Source organism: Balaenoptera borealis, assembly GCF_965194805.1.
Source record: "Balaenoptera borealis genome assembly, chromosome: 1".
In the NCBI taxonomy this organism is placed as follows: domain Eukaryota; kingdom Metazoa; phylum Chordata; class Mammalia; order Artiodactyla; family Balaenopteridae; genus Balaenoptera; species Balaenoptera borealis.
This window is the reverse complement of record NC_138860.1, coordinates 41,996,674-42,014,214: the sequence shown is the minus strand read 5'-3', so window position 1 is coordinate 42,014,214 and position 17,541 is coordinate 41,996,674. Positions and strand designations below refer to the sequence as shown.

Genomic DNA, 17,541 nt, shown 5'->3' with positions numbered 1-17,541 from the left:
AGCATAGATGGGCAAAGCATGTTATTCCTAAGCAAGGTTTATAATGAAATTAAACATCTTTCATGTTAGAGACTTTTTTCTGATGTCCATTCACGTTGAGAGTGAAGGGCTCAGAAGTTGATTGGAAGCTCTGTGTGGGAGGACAGGCTTATCTACTGGGCGAATCTCAGGCCCTACGCCAGATCTACTGAAACAGAATTTGCATTTTTAACAAATCCCCAGGTGATGTGCATACACAAAAGTTTGAGAAGCATTGAACTACATGCCTTATCTGCCCTGTTTGCCACTGCATACCCATGGCCATGACAATGCTTGGCATCTACTAGCTGCCCAGTAAGTATTTCTTGACTGGCCATTATATGGACTGTAATTTATAATGAAATTATATGCTAAATTTTAATTTTAAAAGCAGCACAACTGTTGAACTCAACAGCTAGAAGTTCTAAGGCACCAAAGGGCCTGACATTCTTTCTGGTGGCACTGTCATATTAGCAGGACATCGGAGCTTTACTACCTTAAAGCTATCTCTGTTTCCTACTAAAACCCTGCTAAAATAATAAGCAATGGAATAAACAAAGGACAAAGAAAACAGGAGAGGAGAAGACAGCATACAACAGATGTTTCCAAATATTTGGGGAATGGAAGGTGGATGCATGAGTGATAACTGGCTTAGCAGAATGGAAAAATATGAAATCTAAGAACCATAGAGAGGATGCCCTGAAATGGGGTTGCTTCACAGTAGAGGCCCAGAGAGGCTCAGGGGCCTTCCTCAGGAGGCAGGGTGAGGGTGGAGCTGGAAGAGGAGGATTGGTTGCTCCCCAGCCCTACCTGTGGCAGCCTGGAAACCACTCTTCCACAACTCAGTGAGCCCTGGGAGGTTTATTCTTTGTATAATTAGATCAGAGCGGCTCTGGTGAAGACACCAGTCACTACAGAGGGATGAGGTGAGATGCTTTACTGAAACAATGGCTTTAGGTAAACATTGACACCATCCCTGCCGCCTCCGCTGCCTCCACCGCTGACAGCCAGGCTTATATATCCTAAGGACACTGATTCTTCTCCGAAGAATCTGACCTAAGAGAGACGACCAAAGATGCTGACCTGTGACGCATCCCCAGTGGGATGACCTGCCCCCATCAATCACTTCACTTCAGTGAAGTCTACCGACAGATAAGCCTTGCCCAAGACACAGAGCTTGCACCAACCTCTAAGAGCTTCAGTTTTAGTAAACAGGTGTTAGAAGAAAGTCTTCACCATAAAATACGGAAAATAAATCAAGGGAAACTTGGAGCAGATGGCCGCAATATTTCTGTTCCCACATTTTCCTTAAAACTTTGCTCCTTCTTCCATTGAGAGGTGGCGTTTTATGTTCTCTTCCCTTGAATCTGGGTGGCACTCCAACTAACAGAGTCACACTGTTCAATACGGGAGCTGGCAGCCAGCAGGCCCGTGTGGCTATCGAGCATTTGAATTGTGGCTATTGCAACTGAAGAACTGAAATAATCATTTTATTCAATTCTAAATCATTTAAGTTAAAAAATTGAAGTCGTATAAAATATTTTGCCAGTAACTTGATTGTTTGGATAAGACTGTATTTCCCATTAACTATTGAAAATTTTGCATCTGAAAAAAATTTAGCATTTGAATTGAGATGTGCTATAAGTATAAAATCTAAACTGGATTTTGAAGACAGTTTGAAAAAAAAGAATAAAATATCTCATTAATAGTTTTATATTGATTACATATTACAATGATATTTTGAATATATTAAATACAATATTAGTAAAATTAATTTCACCTATTTTTTACTTTTTTTTTAAACACATGATTATATTTTAATACACAACCAAAATATCTTTTTACTTTTTTAATGTGGGTACTAGAAAGCTTAAGATTACACCTGCAGCTCACAATTATATCTCAGTTGGAGAGCACTGCAATAGAGTAAAGAGGAATGACTCTATGTGACTTCTGAGGCTAGGTGATAAAAAGGATCCGGCTTCCACCCAACTCTCATGCTCTCGGGACATGCGCCCTAGAAGCCCTGAATCATCACATAAAAGTCTGCTGTCCTTGAAGCTGCCATCCTGGAAGGAACATATGTTGCTAGAGAGAGATGCCCCAGGTGTTTGAATCTTCCTGACCCAGACACCAGACATGCAAGTGAGCGAGCCTTCAGACACTTCCAGCCTAGGTGACGCTGAATGGACCAAAGATGAGTTGCACCTGCTGAGCTCTTCTCGGTCGAAGGTTCATGAGCAAAATAAATGTTATTATAAGCCACTAATATTGGAGGAGTGGGGATTTGTGACATAGCACTAGATAACCAGAACAGAGCGAATCATGCTAGAAATACGAAATACAAAAAAACTAAAACTACAGTTCCTCTCTCCTTACAGAGATAAATATATATAAATATATCATTAATAAAAATAAGAATAGGATGTTATCAAATAGGTGTATCCAAAGAATAAGAGTCTTGAAAATTAAAAAGATGACTGCTGAAAGAAAACTCAATAGAAAAACTGAGATTAAGCTGAAGAAATGTCCAAAAAAAGAATAAAAAGAAAATAGAAAAGAAAAAAAAGGTTTAATCATGCAAAAAAGCTCAAACCTAGCTAACAGGAATTCTTGAAAGAACAGCAAACAGAAGAAATATACAATAAATAGTCTCTAGGCTAAAGGACATGAGTTTCCAGACTGAAAGGTCTACTGAGGGCTCATCACTGGGAAACTGAGAAAAAGCCACATGACTGGGAAATTCAGAACAGGAGGAACTGAGAAAAGATCCTAAAAGCTTTCAGAGAGGGAAAAAGAGTTGCCTCATTCTTGCTCTGCTACTCCTCTTACATCTTCACCAGACCCTCCTTCCTCTCCTCCACTGCTCCTTCTTAAACATATCTTTCTCACTGGACAATATCGCCTCACAATGGTTTTTAAAAGGAGGTGAGAATGAAAATAATCCCAAGGTCAATGGCTTTATAACTTCAATCCTTAGTCAAAAGTAGTAGGAAAGATGAAAGTTCACTGAAGAATTAAGGATTGTCCTCGGAACATATATTCTGGGGCTCCTCAGTCTCTATCAATTTATTTTTTGATCATATATTTTGTCAAATGTATGGATCAAAAATTGACCATGGATGGATATAAAAAGAGCATAAATACTAGAAAAGATCTCTTAGCAGCTCTCCCTGAAATCTTTCATGTCAAAATTGAGTGGCCAAAAATCCAGTTCTATAAAATAATGCTATTCTGATCTCAGACTATTAAGTATCTCACCTTCCAGTACTACTCTGATCTCCCTGTAAAGATATCACAACTGCCTTATCTACCTTCTGTGTTGGTGTTCTTAAACCTGAGGTGTACCTCTTGGAAGTAACCTTATCAGGTACCATTAAATACAAATACTGCAGTGAAATTCCAAGGAATTACCCCCACTGGATTCATGATTCCCAAGATATCATACACCCACATCCTGGGCTTCCATACTGGCAGGAAATCTAAAACTGAAACTCCCTCAAGATTCTTCTGAAGCAAATGGCATCACAAAGGAGCCACTTTTCCCAAGAATCCCAGGTCAAGCAGCAGACAGCTAGACATGAACAGCTTTGACCCATGACCTCCTGATCAAGATCCAGAACACAGGGAGCCACTGAATGCCATACCCTTGTTTGTCTCTTTCTTTCATCATTCTTTCCATAACTATCTATTCCCTCCTTCTCTGTTTGTTTAAAACTTTGTTAAAAGGAGATTCTTAAAATTACTTCCCCTAACGTTACAGTATTCTGGATGCCAGAGGTTAAACCTTGGTAAATCAAGAGGATGAATGAAGTATTGGGAAAATTTACTGATATCAAACCTCCCTTCTCCTTGGTCTGGAAATGGAAGTGTTCTTCTGGCTGATCTGAGGATGGGGCAGGATCTGGACTAATAAGCATTATCCAAGGCCTTTTGACAACTCTTTTAATCCATGTTGTCTCCACAGTCATTCACTGTGTTCTCTTCAGAGTCTTAAATGCTTCTAGTCAGCCACTTATTCAAAAAAAAAAAAAAAAAAAAGGATTGAAATTCAACTACAAAGGCGAAACAAAAGTCACAAGAAACTCGATCGCAGTCCTCACCAATGGGTCTGAGACTGCAGCTGACAGGAGTTAGATAATTTGAGGGAGTGAACAAATCAGAATCTGATCAGATGATAAGACTTGGTCTCCCTGTTGACCAAGAAGGGGAACTCTAAGAGACTCCAAGTGACTAAAAATTTCCTGCTGTGGCCCTTATATGACATGGCCCCTGCAGCTGTTGTTCCCCCATTCTTGATAAAACCCAAATCAAGATCAATTCCACTTCATTCCTCTAATTCTTCCCATCTTACTGATGCTCTGGTCAATTTTCTTCTACACCTGCTGACTATGGTTTTACTGTTTGACAACTTTGTGTCCACTGTGAACAAAGAATGCAAGGGGATAATGAACAACTGAAAATCATTGTTGTGTTAGGGTAGTGAGACTATTAAGACTTGTTTCCTATTTTCCAAATTTTCTCTAAGGTAGTTACATCATCTTCACAGTAATTATATCTCCTAATGAAAACGGGAAGGGATGCATTACTCAGTTCCTACACAATTATAACCACTCCAAGAAAAGATTTCCAAGAACATCTTAAGAATTTGATGTTTTCCACATAGTTACTCAAGGTAAGTCTTGAGTCACCTGGAATATTGGTTTCTCTAAACTTTTTCTTTACTTAAAAAATAGGGTGGGAGGGAGACGCAAGAGGGAGGAGATATGGGGATATCTGTATATGTATAGCTGATTCACTTTGTTATAAAGCAGAAACTAACATTGTTGTAAAGCAATTATACTCCAATAAAGATGTTAAAAAAAATAGCCTATTTCTCCAGCAGAAACATGAATATTTGGTTTAGAAATGACCAACGAAAGCTTTGATTTCCTGCCACCTACTCTTCTCCAAAATGCCAAATTAATGGCATCTGATCCTAACAAAGTGAGGCATCCACATCTAAAAATCTCTTTATAATGGGGGTAGGGAGAGAGGGGGAAAAAGCAGGGGTAATTTTTTCCCAATATGTTTGTCATTATTATAGGTTATATATACAGAAGGAAAGTTAATTAAGCTTTAAAAAAAAAATCCATCACACATCAATGGCCGCATTTTAATGAGTACAAAAAGTTGAGGTGTTTACTACCAATTAAAGTGGTTTTTAAATAAGCATTAATTAACACAGAAATTCAGAAGAAAGTTATACCTTGTCAAAGAAAGGCCAGTGCAGGCTATGCCCACTTCTGCTCCCATTCATATTCAGATAGTAATTACCACCAACCCTATATTTTCCATAATAATGAGGAGATGCTGTCATGTCTATCAAACAACAACACACACACACAAAAGTGGTAGAATTAGAAATTCTCAACCTGAAGTAAACTTTTCAAATTTTTTCCTTCTGGGTTTTTCCCTCATCTGTGTCAGAGTTATTCAAAGAGGAGGATGGCCTGATTTTAATGGTGAGTTTCTCTTTCTTTTTCCCCCTTTTGTAGGGAGCACTGTGTAAGGAGTACTCACTGGTCAAGTCTACATCAGCAAATCAGAACAATCACCCAATCATGATTTAAGAGGGCCTGCAGTTCTTCCTTTGTTTCTTAATAATTATGTTAATGTGCATAATACTACTCTCTCTATCCCATTTCCTTTTAGAAAATATTGTCTATCATAAGGTGGTAAGGAGGAGGAGGACATAAAATCTTTAAAATCCACAACCTAACTAGCACACAGTCTGATGGATGGTCTCATCCTTAAGTGGAAAGTAATGGGGAGTATGCTGGAGTTTGGGGCAGCACCTAGGAAGACGTCATGGGGGTGGTCACAGGAAAGGGGTTCTCAAGCACCTCGAGGCAACATGTTCCAGAGATTGAGCCTCAACCTCACAAATCAGATTTTCTTACTGATGACCTTATTCTTACCAAACTCACATACAATTAGCCAATAAATCAGTATATTAATTTACTAATCTTTAATGGAAGAGTTCAGAAATTCCCTTTTTAGAGCTTGGAATTCTCATGCTTCCTCTCCAGGTGATCCCCCTCCCAATATCGATGTGTTTATTAGGAAAGGAAGCTGAGTTATTAATCAGAAGGCCCCTTGGTGAACTCAAAATTGGAACAGGAAAGCAGAATGGTGTGGGAGGGTTCTGCTCAATGGAATTTCCCCTCTGCACAACAGGGGACCTCTTTCTTGTGGTCAAAACACTCTAATCTTTGCATGCAGTGCCTCTGCCTTATACAGTGCAAATGTGCCAACTTGGTCTCTCTGGACTCCAATTGTCAGTGAAGATTCCTCCCCTGTTTCACTGGTACATATTTGCTTTATCTAACAGTAAAGTTCCTCCCTTTGTGGTAATTTAATTAGTCAAATTCTCACCATGCGAGAAGCTCCTCACAGCCACAGTCTTCAATGATCCAAACAAGAAAGATCAATTCCAGGAATTTGCATTGGACATGTTTTCAATCAAGTTGGCTAAGTTGCTGTAGAGTTGATTCTTGAAGCTAAAGGGTGAGAGGAGGCAGTGGAAGAGACTTCATCATCTCCCAGAGAGGGGTGGTTTCTCCCCAGTGTGCAAGAAGGTGACAGGATGCTTCCACAAGTTCGCACAGAGAAGTGGGAGGGAATCTACCAGTCTTCTTGAGCCTTGAATTATGCATGAATAAAGAGATGGATGAAGAGATGGTTTGATTATGTGGCCTTTTAGTTGCCAGAGTGTATTTTCAGTGCATCCCCGGGAGGCTGTGGTAGCTTCAGAATTTCTATTTATAAGACAGGTTTAGGGAGCAATCCAGTTGGAAGGGGCTTAGAGAACTTGTCTGGAAGCCACATTTGCAAAGCAGACATGCCATTTTTACCTAGATTGAACGTTTCTTGGAGTGGCCTGGGGGTGCTGATGAACACTGAGGGAGGAAATGAGGACTCTGCCCGTTGCTATGGGATTACTGAGGGTGGGAGCCAGGTCTAATTTATCTTTTTTTTTTTTTTTTTTTTTGGCTGCACTGCGTCTTCGGTTGCTGTGCATGGGCTTTCTCTAGTTGTGGTGAGCGGGGGCTGCTCTTCATGCGGTGCATGGGCTTCTCATCCCGGTAGCTTCTCTTGTTGCAGAGCATGGGCTCTAGGCACGGGGGCTTCAGTAGTTGTAGCACATGGGCTCAGTATTTGTGCCACGTGGGCTCTAGAGCACAGGCTCAGTAGTGGTGGCACACAGGCTTAATTGCCTCTCAGCATGTGGGATGTTCCTGGACCAGGGCTCGAACCCGTGTCCCCTGCATTGGCAGGCAGATTCTTAACCACTGTGCCACCAGGGAAGCCCCTAATTTATCTTTGAATCATGTAAATGCCTAGCAGGATGAGTAGTATAAGACAAGTGTTCAAAATTTTTATTAAATGAATGATGAGTGAGTTTTTAGTTCCATGTTAAAGTTGGTAAGTTCATGCCTGGGTTTGATTCCCTTATAAGCCCACTGGCTTCCCTCCTGTTTCATGACTAGTGACTGCGTTCTTAATTTGTACCAACCAACTGGTATACCTTCCCTCGTCACAACCAGGCCCAGGAAGAGGCTGATAATGGACCAGCAAAAAGCTACAAAGAAAAATCTAAAAAACCCAGGAATTTAGCTGGAAAGAGAACAGGCTGAATTGACACAGGAGAGAAGGAGTGGCTGGTAATCAGTGTGGAGCAGGAAGCATACCGTGGCCCACAGCTCACTGACGAGCCACAGAGCACAAATATCCTGCCATTCAAGTTGTAGGCACTCTCCATCATACTTTTTTTAAAAAATATATAGCTGTTCACTGTTGACACTCGCCTCCATCTTATCTGATCCATTTGTACAGGAATAAACAGGCTTTGAAGAACAGTTAAGTACCAGTGTGCTTCTTAGGAGAGAATAGTAAAAGGCTGGCAACCCCTCAAATTCCAGAAGTATGAAAATCTCCTACCAGGGCTGCCACTTTGGCCTTTGCTTTTTTCTCATTCTTTTCACTGCCGTTGCTTTTATAGGAAAATACTCGTTTAGGGCACGGTTTAAACATGCAGTCAATTGTACTTCTTTTTGGAAAAGTGTGCAATTTCCCCCCATAGCACAGAGTTGGGTAACATGCCTCCTTGGTCAAGTCTGGCAAAAGGAAGTGCCTCTTTTTCTGAAATTCCTCAGTTATGTTACCTTTATCTGGCCTTATTAAAATGGAAAGAACTTCCCCTATGTGTGTCCCATTCTTCTATTTATCAGACTAGGGATAGATTGTGCCTTTCCACTCAATTTGGACAATGAACTGAGTTTCATTTTTATTTATGGGCTTCATAAATCCGTTTCACTTGCTGCTTTTCATGCCCCAGTTCCACGCTGTTGTGCTGGGATTTCCCACCCTGCCAGGCAATTAAACCAAAAACTCAGGGAAAAGAAATTTCTTTACAAAACTCTTTTAAATCCAAAATACACATAATCGTCTCCATTTTGGGTCCAATATATTTAATGGACAGGGCCTTTAAGTCTTTTTTTTTTTTTTTTTTTTTGAGCATCCAAATCTCCAGATTAATTCTTTCGCTGTCATAGCCAACCCCTCATTTGAGTTCTAAAGGTTAGTTCAAAATTCCAGGATGGAAAGCATGCTTAATTTTAAACCCTCTGTCTCCAGACCAGGTGCCAGTCTTGTGAGAAGGTACTACGGTGGCCATGTGGCTGATGGGCCTGAGGAACAGCAGGGGGTCACACACCATGATCACCTGAGCTTGGAGCAGGAGGAGCCCAGAAACCTGGAGCAGCACCAATAGTTCCATGTTCTGTGCCGGATTAGATAAAACTGACAAACAAATAAACAAAAGCAGCCAAACCCAACCAGACAGACCTACAGCATTAAAGGAAGGGAGGAGAGATGTAGTCCCCTTTCTTAGTACTTTGCCATCCTCAGAGGAAACTACTGCTATTTCTCTAAATACACAACCAAACAGCAAGCTTCTGCCTGATAAGGCTGCATCCAATAGGATCCAATCCCATCTAATAAAATTTATAGACTGGGCTCAGGTATAGTTCAGTCCTGTTATACGTAAGTCTAAGAAAAGGAATCCAATAAAACTTTATTTAGACAGAGACCCAGTAATCTGAATCTCGCAATGCTCAGACACAGGCCAAGCTAAAGTTTACTTTGATGCTTTCTCTGATTCAATCTCACACCCACACAAACACACTACATATATATATATACACACATACATATATGTGTGTGTGTGTGTGTGTGTGTATTTCAAGCAGAAGTGGGCAAAGAATGTTTAAAGCTGGCCCTACAAGGCTGTAAGCTACTTAAGACCAGGAACCATTGCTGGTCCCTCTTTGTGTTTAGTCCATCGAAGGTGCTGCAAGTTTGTTAGATTCATTGACCTGAAATTCTTTATATGTGAGGTGAGCAGGCTGCTTCAACTGTCATGCCACCAGTCACTAGGGCTGACCCAGATGCTCTGGCTGACTGTGAAGGTGTTTCCTTTCTCTCTCTATGGGGAGCCTGGGAAAAGATAAACTAGAAAGCAAGAATTTGTAAGTGTGTGTATTGCACAATGTTGACACGGCTGACACAAGTGTTTTGGTCCAGCTGGCAGGTTTCTCCCTGGAGTAGAGGTGGGTGGATCAGAATGTGATAAGAATGTCACCAACCATTAGGATCATCCACCTCCCTTTGCAAACCACATAACCTTCTGTCTTCGAAGGTACTTGCCTAGTAGGGAGAAAACAGAGATAACATGAGTACCCTCATGCATTTAGCAGTTACTATTATTTTGGAAAATTAATAAACTGACATTCTGATTTATATCACAATCTTTTGAACCTTCGTTAATGTGGATCTATCTCCCTGAACCTGATGAATTATGGTGAATCAAGTTCTGGACCTGGCCAAGATGGGGTCTAGAGCCCGAATTGTGCTAGCAGAGCAGGGGTATAATACCATGGAACATCCTGCCTCAGCAGCCAGTCAGCCCCCCTAAACCTTTCTAATACTATATAACATCTCAGGAAATACTTAATTCTACCTTAGGGATACTGCATGCTAAAATGAGTAAGAGAAATATTAGCTAGAATAGCACTTTCTCTATCGCACTGGATTGCTAAACTGCACTGAAGTAAAATCCCTCAAAGAACAAAATGGTGTTGCAAAAGAAAAAAAGAATCCCTTTCCTTAATAACACTGAACAGAGATGGGCCTGAACCAACATAGAGACTCAAGGCTGTTTCATAACATTGTGCAGGTTGTACACTGTACAAAAGCACCATCAAAGAGGCACTTTTCATTCATAGGCATTATTATAGATTTTTGTATTTACGCAGTAAATGCCCAAGGAAGGGCTGCCTTTTTCTAAATTGCACAAAGATAAAGGCTGGCAGTAGCTCTGTAGAAACTCATATCTAGTAAAAGGACAAGGTAGCCAACATCCTCTTTATTTCTATTTATATATTTATATATTTTTTATGTTTTTATTTTTATTTATACATTTATATTTGTGTATATGTATTATGTGTATGTGTATATATATATATATATACATATATATATAGTATCCCCAAGAAGTCCCTCCATGCGCCCCACCCAATCATAATCCCTCCCTTCCCCCAAAGTAACAGTTATCCTGTTGTAGTTATCACTTCTTTCCATTTTAAAAATCATTTTATCATCAAAACGTGCATCTCTAGACACTATTGTTTAGACATGCACTTAAAATTTTCAGTATCTTTCTTTTAATCTATGGGTTTCTCCTCCATCATTTTCATATCTTTATAAATTATCTGTTGAAGAATTCAGGCAATTTGACATATAGTTTCCCAATGTCTTGATGTTGCTGACTGCATACTCATGGAAAAGTTCAACATGTTCCTATGACTTCTGTATTTCCTGAAAATTGCAAGCTCAGTCCACTTAAGTATCAGACCGCTTTTGGACCCCCTCATGAAGACTACAGGTGGTGTTTAGCAATAATACTATAGGAGACACAAAATGTCTGGTTGTCTTTCTTTTTATAATCTTAGCAGCCATTGATGTTTAATGCTTGTATTCATCCATTAGGGGTTGCAAAATGGTGATAGTCTAATTCTATCACTTCTTTTACATTCTGTAGCTGGAATAACTCTATAAGAGACTCTGTCCCTCATTTACTATTTGGATACCCAGTGATACAGTTCATATAAAAATCAGTATAAATGCTTAATTCTTTCCCTTTATTTCCCAGTTTTCAAGATAATGAATTAGTTCTCTATAATTCTCTGAAGGTGATCATTCTTTGTAATATCATTATTAAATCATGGATTAAACATACATGATGGGTTTCGGTTTTTCTCATTACTAAAGGTCAAATTGTCCCATCTTTGGCCAGTAGGAGGCTCTGTGTCCTTTTGACATGACCCTAGAAATCTTTGATTGCTTCTTTGTTATCCAAGATGTTCCAGCTTCATTTTGTAAACTTTCTGCCCCAGACTTATTTCTCCAAGAAGCCATAATTTATTTTACAGAAAAATGGTATTTCAAAACCACAATCTGAGTGCTAGAGATGCTCTTTGCTAAATTAGACATAGTTTCTGAGACTTTTCAGTGGAATAAACTAGGAAATAGTATTGATTCAAAGGAAAAACATCTTATAAATGCATATTGGTGCTTTCTATTCAAATTCAACACTACAGAGCTTTTACCTAACCACTTCTCTGTAACATTGGAATCTTCTTTCTTCCATTCTGAGAATCCTGGTTCTTAAAAGCAGAGGGGGTGATAGACTTAGAACATTTCACGATGACTTATTTGTTTTATCCCACGTTACACAGCAACAATCTCAGAATGACAACACTAATATCACCACCAACATGATTACCAAAGGTATTTTTATATTTTTGTATATGCTCTCCCTACTTTCCCCATTAAAAAAATAGACCTACCAAATCTACACTGTCAGAGCATAAGGTCATTACACACTATACTCTTTCCCCCTTAGTCCTCCTTTAGTCCTAGTTCTAAGGGCAACTATTTACTTAATGCTTAAGTCTTCCTCCCACCCCGCCCGGCACCGCACGGAACGTGGGATCTTAGTTCCCCAACCAGGGATCGAACCCGTGCCCCCTGCATTGGAAATGTGGAGTCTCAACCACTGGACTACCAGGGAAGTCCCCACTTAATGCTTAAGTCTTACGTTGGTGTCTTTCTCATCACCTCAGTCATCTACAATATATTCTCTAGTAGATTTCTCAGGAAGAGCTCATGCAAATAATACTCCATGAATACTCACATGTTGATAACTACTGTGCTGTTTATACTTAAAAGTTAGCTTTATTGGGTATAAAATCCTTGGCTCACTCTTTCTTTCCTTATTTTAAATACAGTTGACCCTTGTACAACACAAGGGTTAGGGGACCTGATCCTCCACACAGTAGAAAATTTAGGTATAACTTATATTTGGCACTCCATATCTGCAGTCCCTCTGTATCCACAGTTCCACACCTGCAGATTCAACCAACCAGGGATGGTGTAGTACTGTAGTATTTACTATTGATAAACACATATAAGTGGACCCACAGAGTTCAAACCCATGTTGTTCAAGGGTTAACTCTATGTTGTTTCATTTTTTTCCCCCCTCAGTAAAACACTGTTGTTGAGAAGTGATTAATGATAATCTTTTCTCCTTTGTAAGTCATGTGCACTTTTTCTTCTAAAAGCTCAAAGGATTTCTTCCTTTTCTTGGTGTTAGTCATACTGTAGTCATTCTCAGGTATGCAGTGTGCTATTTCTATATTTAGCTTCAATTTTTTTTTTTTTAATTTTCAGGAAAGTTTTCTTGAATTAGTTTTTATAGTTCAATTGCCTTGCTTTGGTTTTCTTTGTGATCTCCTACCAACCATATATCCAATTTCCTTTGCCCACTTCAATATTTGGCACTTTTTCTTTAACCCTTTGTATCTCTTTCTCTCTTAATTTTTTTATTTAAAAAATTTTTCTGACATTCAGTTTCCAGTTCCACATGCAAGGAGCTTAGAAGTCACCACTCTATCCTAACAACAAGTAAAATTCTGAACAGACTGAAAAAACAACAGTTCTTCTTGGATCTGTAAGAGATGGGCAAATACACAAGGCAAACTGCTGCTCCCAAGACTGGAGAGACAGACAAGTGAATACAGGGAGTCATGGCTTACCATAGCAGAAATTCACAAATGGAAGACTCAGGTGGGAACCTAGGCTGTGGAAGGAAAACCTGAATTGTAATTGACAAAGTGATAGAGGCTCAATGTGGACAAGCTTGAGACTTAAAAACTCCAGGGGACTCAGTCATTGGGGTCCCCTACAATATCATGAGATTTACCTCCAGAAACTCAACCAATTTATCAACTTATCAGAGAAAAATCCCCTCATGCTTCCATGCTCCCAGCAAGGGAGAGGAAAAGGAACCATTTTGAAATATGCCAGAGCATTCTGTTCTTCTTGACAAGACCTTCCCTCAGGGGAAACTAGTTAACCATAGCCTAACCTGCTGGGATATTATCAGAGCCTAACTGAGCTGGGGAAGGAAAATACCCAACTCCAGTCTCCTCTAGCTTCCATGTGGGAGAATGGAAATATCTAACTCCAGTCCATTCTAGCCATCCTGTCCTACCTAAGGGGGTTGAAAAAAACTAAGAAACTCTTGTGAATTTCACAGTCCAGAGGTATAGTTTCACTAAAAGAGTGAGACCTAATCACAGGACTATAGAATGCTTCCCCTCTCCCCATACCTCACAATGACATTACTAAAGGCTTATTTACAGCAGGTCATTTTACATAGTACATCATGTCTGGCTATCAAGAAAAAATTACAAAGCATACCAAAAGGCTGAAAACACAGAGCAAGCAACAGAACAGAGATGTTGGCATTACCACACTGCAAATTTAAAACAAGTATGATTAAAGTTATAAGGACTCTAATGGGTAAAGTAGACAACATGGAAGAACAGATGGGCAATGTAAACAGATAAATGGAAATCCTAAGAAAGAACCAAAAAGAAATGCTAGAGATAAAAACAAAAACACTGTAACAGAAATGAAGAATATCTTTGATGGACTTATTAGTAGACTGGACATAGCTGAGGAAGGAATATCTGAGCTAGAGGATATATCAAGAGAATCCTTGAAAACAGAAAAGCAAAGAGAACAAAGATTGGAAAAAAACCCAGAACTGAATATCCAAGGACTGTGGGGTAACTACAAAAGGTATAACATATATGTAATGGTAATACCAGAAGGAGAAGGAAGAAACAGAATATTTGAAATAATAATAACAGAATGTCCCCCAAATTAATGCCAGACATCAAACCACAGATCCAGGAAGTTACACCTAGAGGAACAAAGATAGGACTCACATCTGACTTCTCCTTAGAAACCATGCAAGCAAGAAGAGAGTGGAGTGAAATATTTAAAGTGTTGAGAGAAAAAAGAATGCCAACCTAGAATTTTGTATCCTGAGAACTTAACATTCAAAAGTGAAAGATAAAAAAAGACCTCTTCGAACAAACAAAAATTGAGGGAATGGCTCAACATTCAAAAACTGATTAATGAATCCATCATAACAGCCTAAAAAAGAAAAATCACATGATCATATCAGTAGATACAGAAAAAGCATTTGACAAAATCTACCCCACATTCATAAAGACTCTCAGGGAAGTAGGAACAGACCGGAGCTTCCTCAGCTTGATGAAGCATATTTACAAACAATCTATAGGGAGGGATAAATCAGGAGGTTGGGATTAACATATACACAATACTATATAAAAACTAGATAGCCAACATAGACCTACTGTATAGCACAGGGAACTATACTCAATATTCTGTAATAACCTAACTGAGAGAAGAATTTGAAAAAGAATAGAAATATGTATATGTATAACTGAATCACTTTGCTGTACATCTGAAACTAACACAACATTGTAAATCAACTATACTCCAATATAAAATAAAAATTAGGGAATTCCCTGGCAGTCCAGTGGTTAGGACTCCATGCTTTCACTGCTGAGGGCCTGGGTTCGATCCCTGGTCAGGGAACTAAGATCCCACAAGCTGCATGACACAGCCCAAAAAATAAAAAAATTAAAATTAAAAATTAAATTAAAATTTAAAAAAAATCTACCCCACATTCATAAAGACTCTCAGTGAAGTAGGAATAGAGGGCAGCTTCCTCAGCTTGATAAGCACATTTACAAAAAATCTATAGGGAGGGATAAATTAGGAGTTTGGGATTAACATATATACACTACTATATATAAAATAGATAACCAACATGGACCTACCGTATAGCACAGGGAACTATACTCAATATTTTTTAAAAATCAATAAGGGAAAAGAATCTGAAAAAGAATATATGTTTTTTTATATTTTATATATATATTAGATATATAATATATATAACTGAATCACTGTGCTGTACACCTGAAATTAACATGACACGTAAATCAACTGTACTTCAATTTTTAAAAAGTACAAAAAAAGAGATGAAAGTAAATAAAGTACTCCTTATTAAAAAAAAAAATCTACATCTGACATCATACTTAACGGTGAGAAACTCAAAGTTTCACACTAAGATCAGGTACAAGACAAGGATGTCCCCTCTCACTGTTCCTTTTCAACATCATACTGGAAGTTCTAAGCTAATGCAATAATACAAGACAAGGAAACAATAGGTATGCAGATGGGAAAAGGAGAAATAAAACTGTATTTGTTCACAGATGACATGATTAGCTACGCAGAAAATCGGAAAGAACTGACAAAAAAAACTCTTGGAACTAGTAAGCCATTATAGTGAGGTTGCAGGATACAATTTCCTATATACTACCAATGAACAAGTGAAATTTTAAGTTAAAAAACGCAATGCCATTATATTAGCACCCCCCCGAAAATGAGATACTTTAGTATAAGTTGAACAAAAAGAAAAAGACAAGATCTTCGTATGAGGAAAACTACAAAACTATGATGAACAAAGTCAAAGAACTAAATAAATGGAGAGGTATTTCATGTTCATACATAAGAAGACTAAATATTGTCAAGATGTCAGTTCTTCCCACTTTGATCTATAGATTCAATGCAATCCCAATCAGAATCTCAGCAAGTTATTTTGTGGATATCAACAAACTGATTCTAAAGTTTATATGGAAAGGCAAAAGACCCAAAATACCCAACACAATATTGAAACACAAAGTTAGACAACTGACACTATCCAATTTAAAGATTTACTATAAAGCTACTGTAATCAAGACAGTGTGGTATTGGTGAAAGAATGGACAAATAGATTGTTAAACAGAATAGAGACCCCAGAAGTATTAATAGAACCACATAAATACGGTTAACTGATTTTTGACAAAGAAGCTAAGGCAATACAATGGAGTCTTTTCAACAAATGGTACTGAAACAACTGAACATGCAAAAAAATGAATCCAGACACAGACCTTACACCCTTCACAAAAATTAACTCAAAATGGATAACAGACCTAAAGATTAAAAAAAAAAAAACTATAAAATTCCTAGAATAAAAACCTAGATGCATTTAGGTATGGCAGTGACTTTTTAGATACCAGACCAAAAGCACTTTCCATGAAAGAAATAACTGATAAGCAGGACTTTGTTAAAATTTCAAATTTCTGCTCTGCAAAAGACAATGTCGAGAGAATGAGAAGACAAGCCACAGACTGGGAGAAAATATTTGCAAAATACATAGCTGATAAGGGACTGTTCTCCAAAATATACAAAGAACTCTTAAACTCAACAATAAGAAAATGAGCAACCTACTTTTTTAAATGGGCCAAAAACCTTAACAGGCGCTTCACTAAAGAAGATACACAGATTGGCAAATAAGCATATGAAAAGATGCTCCACATCATACGTCATCAGAGAAATGCAAATTAAAACCACAATGAGATACCACCACACACCTATTAGAATGCCCCAAATCTGCAACACTGACAACACCAAATGCTGGAGAGGATGTACAGCAACAGAAACTCTCATTCATTGCCAATAGCAATGCAAAATGGTACAGCCACTTTGGAAGACCATTGGACATTTTCTTACCAAGCTAAACATACTTTTACCATACAATCCAGCAGTCAAGCTCCTTAGTGTTTATCCAAATGAGTTGAAAACTTATGTCCACACAAAAACCTACGCATGGATATTTATAGCAGCTTTATTCATGATGGCCCAACCATCTTGGAAGCAACCAAGATGTCCTTCAGCAGATGAATGGATAAATAAACTGTGGTACATCCAAACAATGGAAAATTATTAAGCCTTAAAAAGAAATGAGCTGGGGACTTCCCTGGTGGCACAGTGGTTAAGATGCCACCTGCCAATGCAGGGGACACAGGTTCAAGCCCTGGTCTGGGAAGATCCCACATGCCACGGAGCAACTAAGCCCATGCGCCACAACTACTGAGCCTGCACGCTAGAGCCCACGAGCCACAACTACTGAGCCCGTGTGCCACAACTACTGAAGCC

General features: G+C 38.7%; 1 protein-coding gene across 1 annotated transcript in view; it reads right to left on the bottom strand.

Annotated features, from left to right (window-relative positions):
* Positions 1–202: 202 nt before the first annotated feature.
* RPS6KC1 (ribosomal protein S6 kinase C1) overlaps positions 203–17,541 on the bottom strand; it is a 243,669-nt gene continuing 226,330 nt past the window's right edge. Inside the window, exon 15 of the mRNA XM_082399676.1 lies at positions 203–9,768. Within this exon, the coding sequence (XP_082255802.1) occupies positions 9,700–9,768 (69 nt within the window). The 3' untranslated portion in view covers positions 203–9,699. The remainder of the gene's footprint in view (positions 9,769–17,541) is intronic.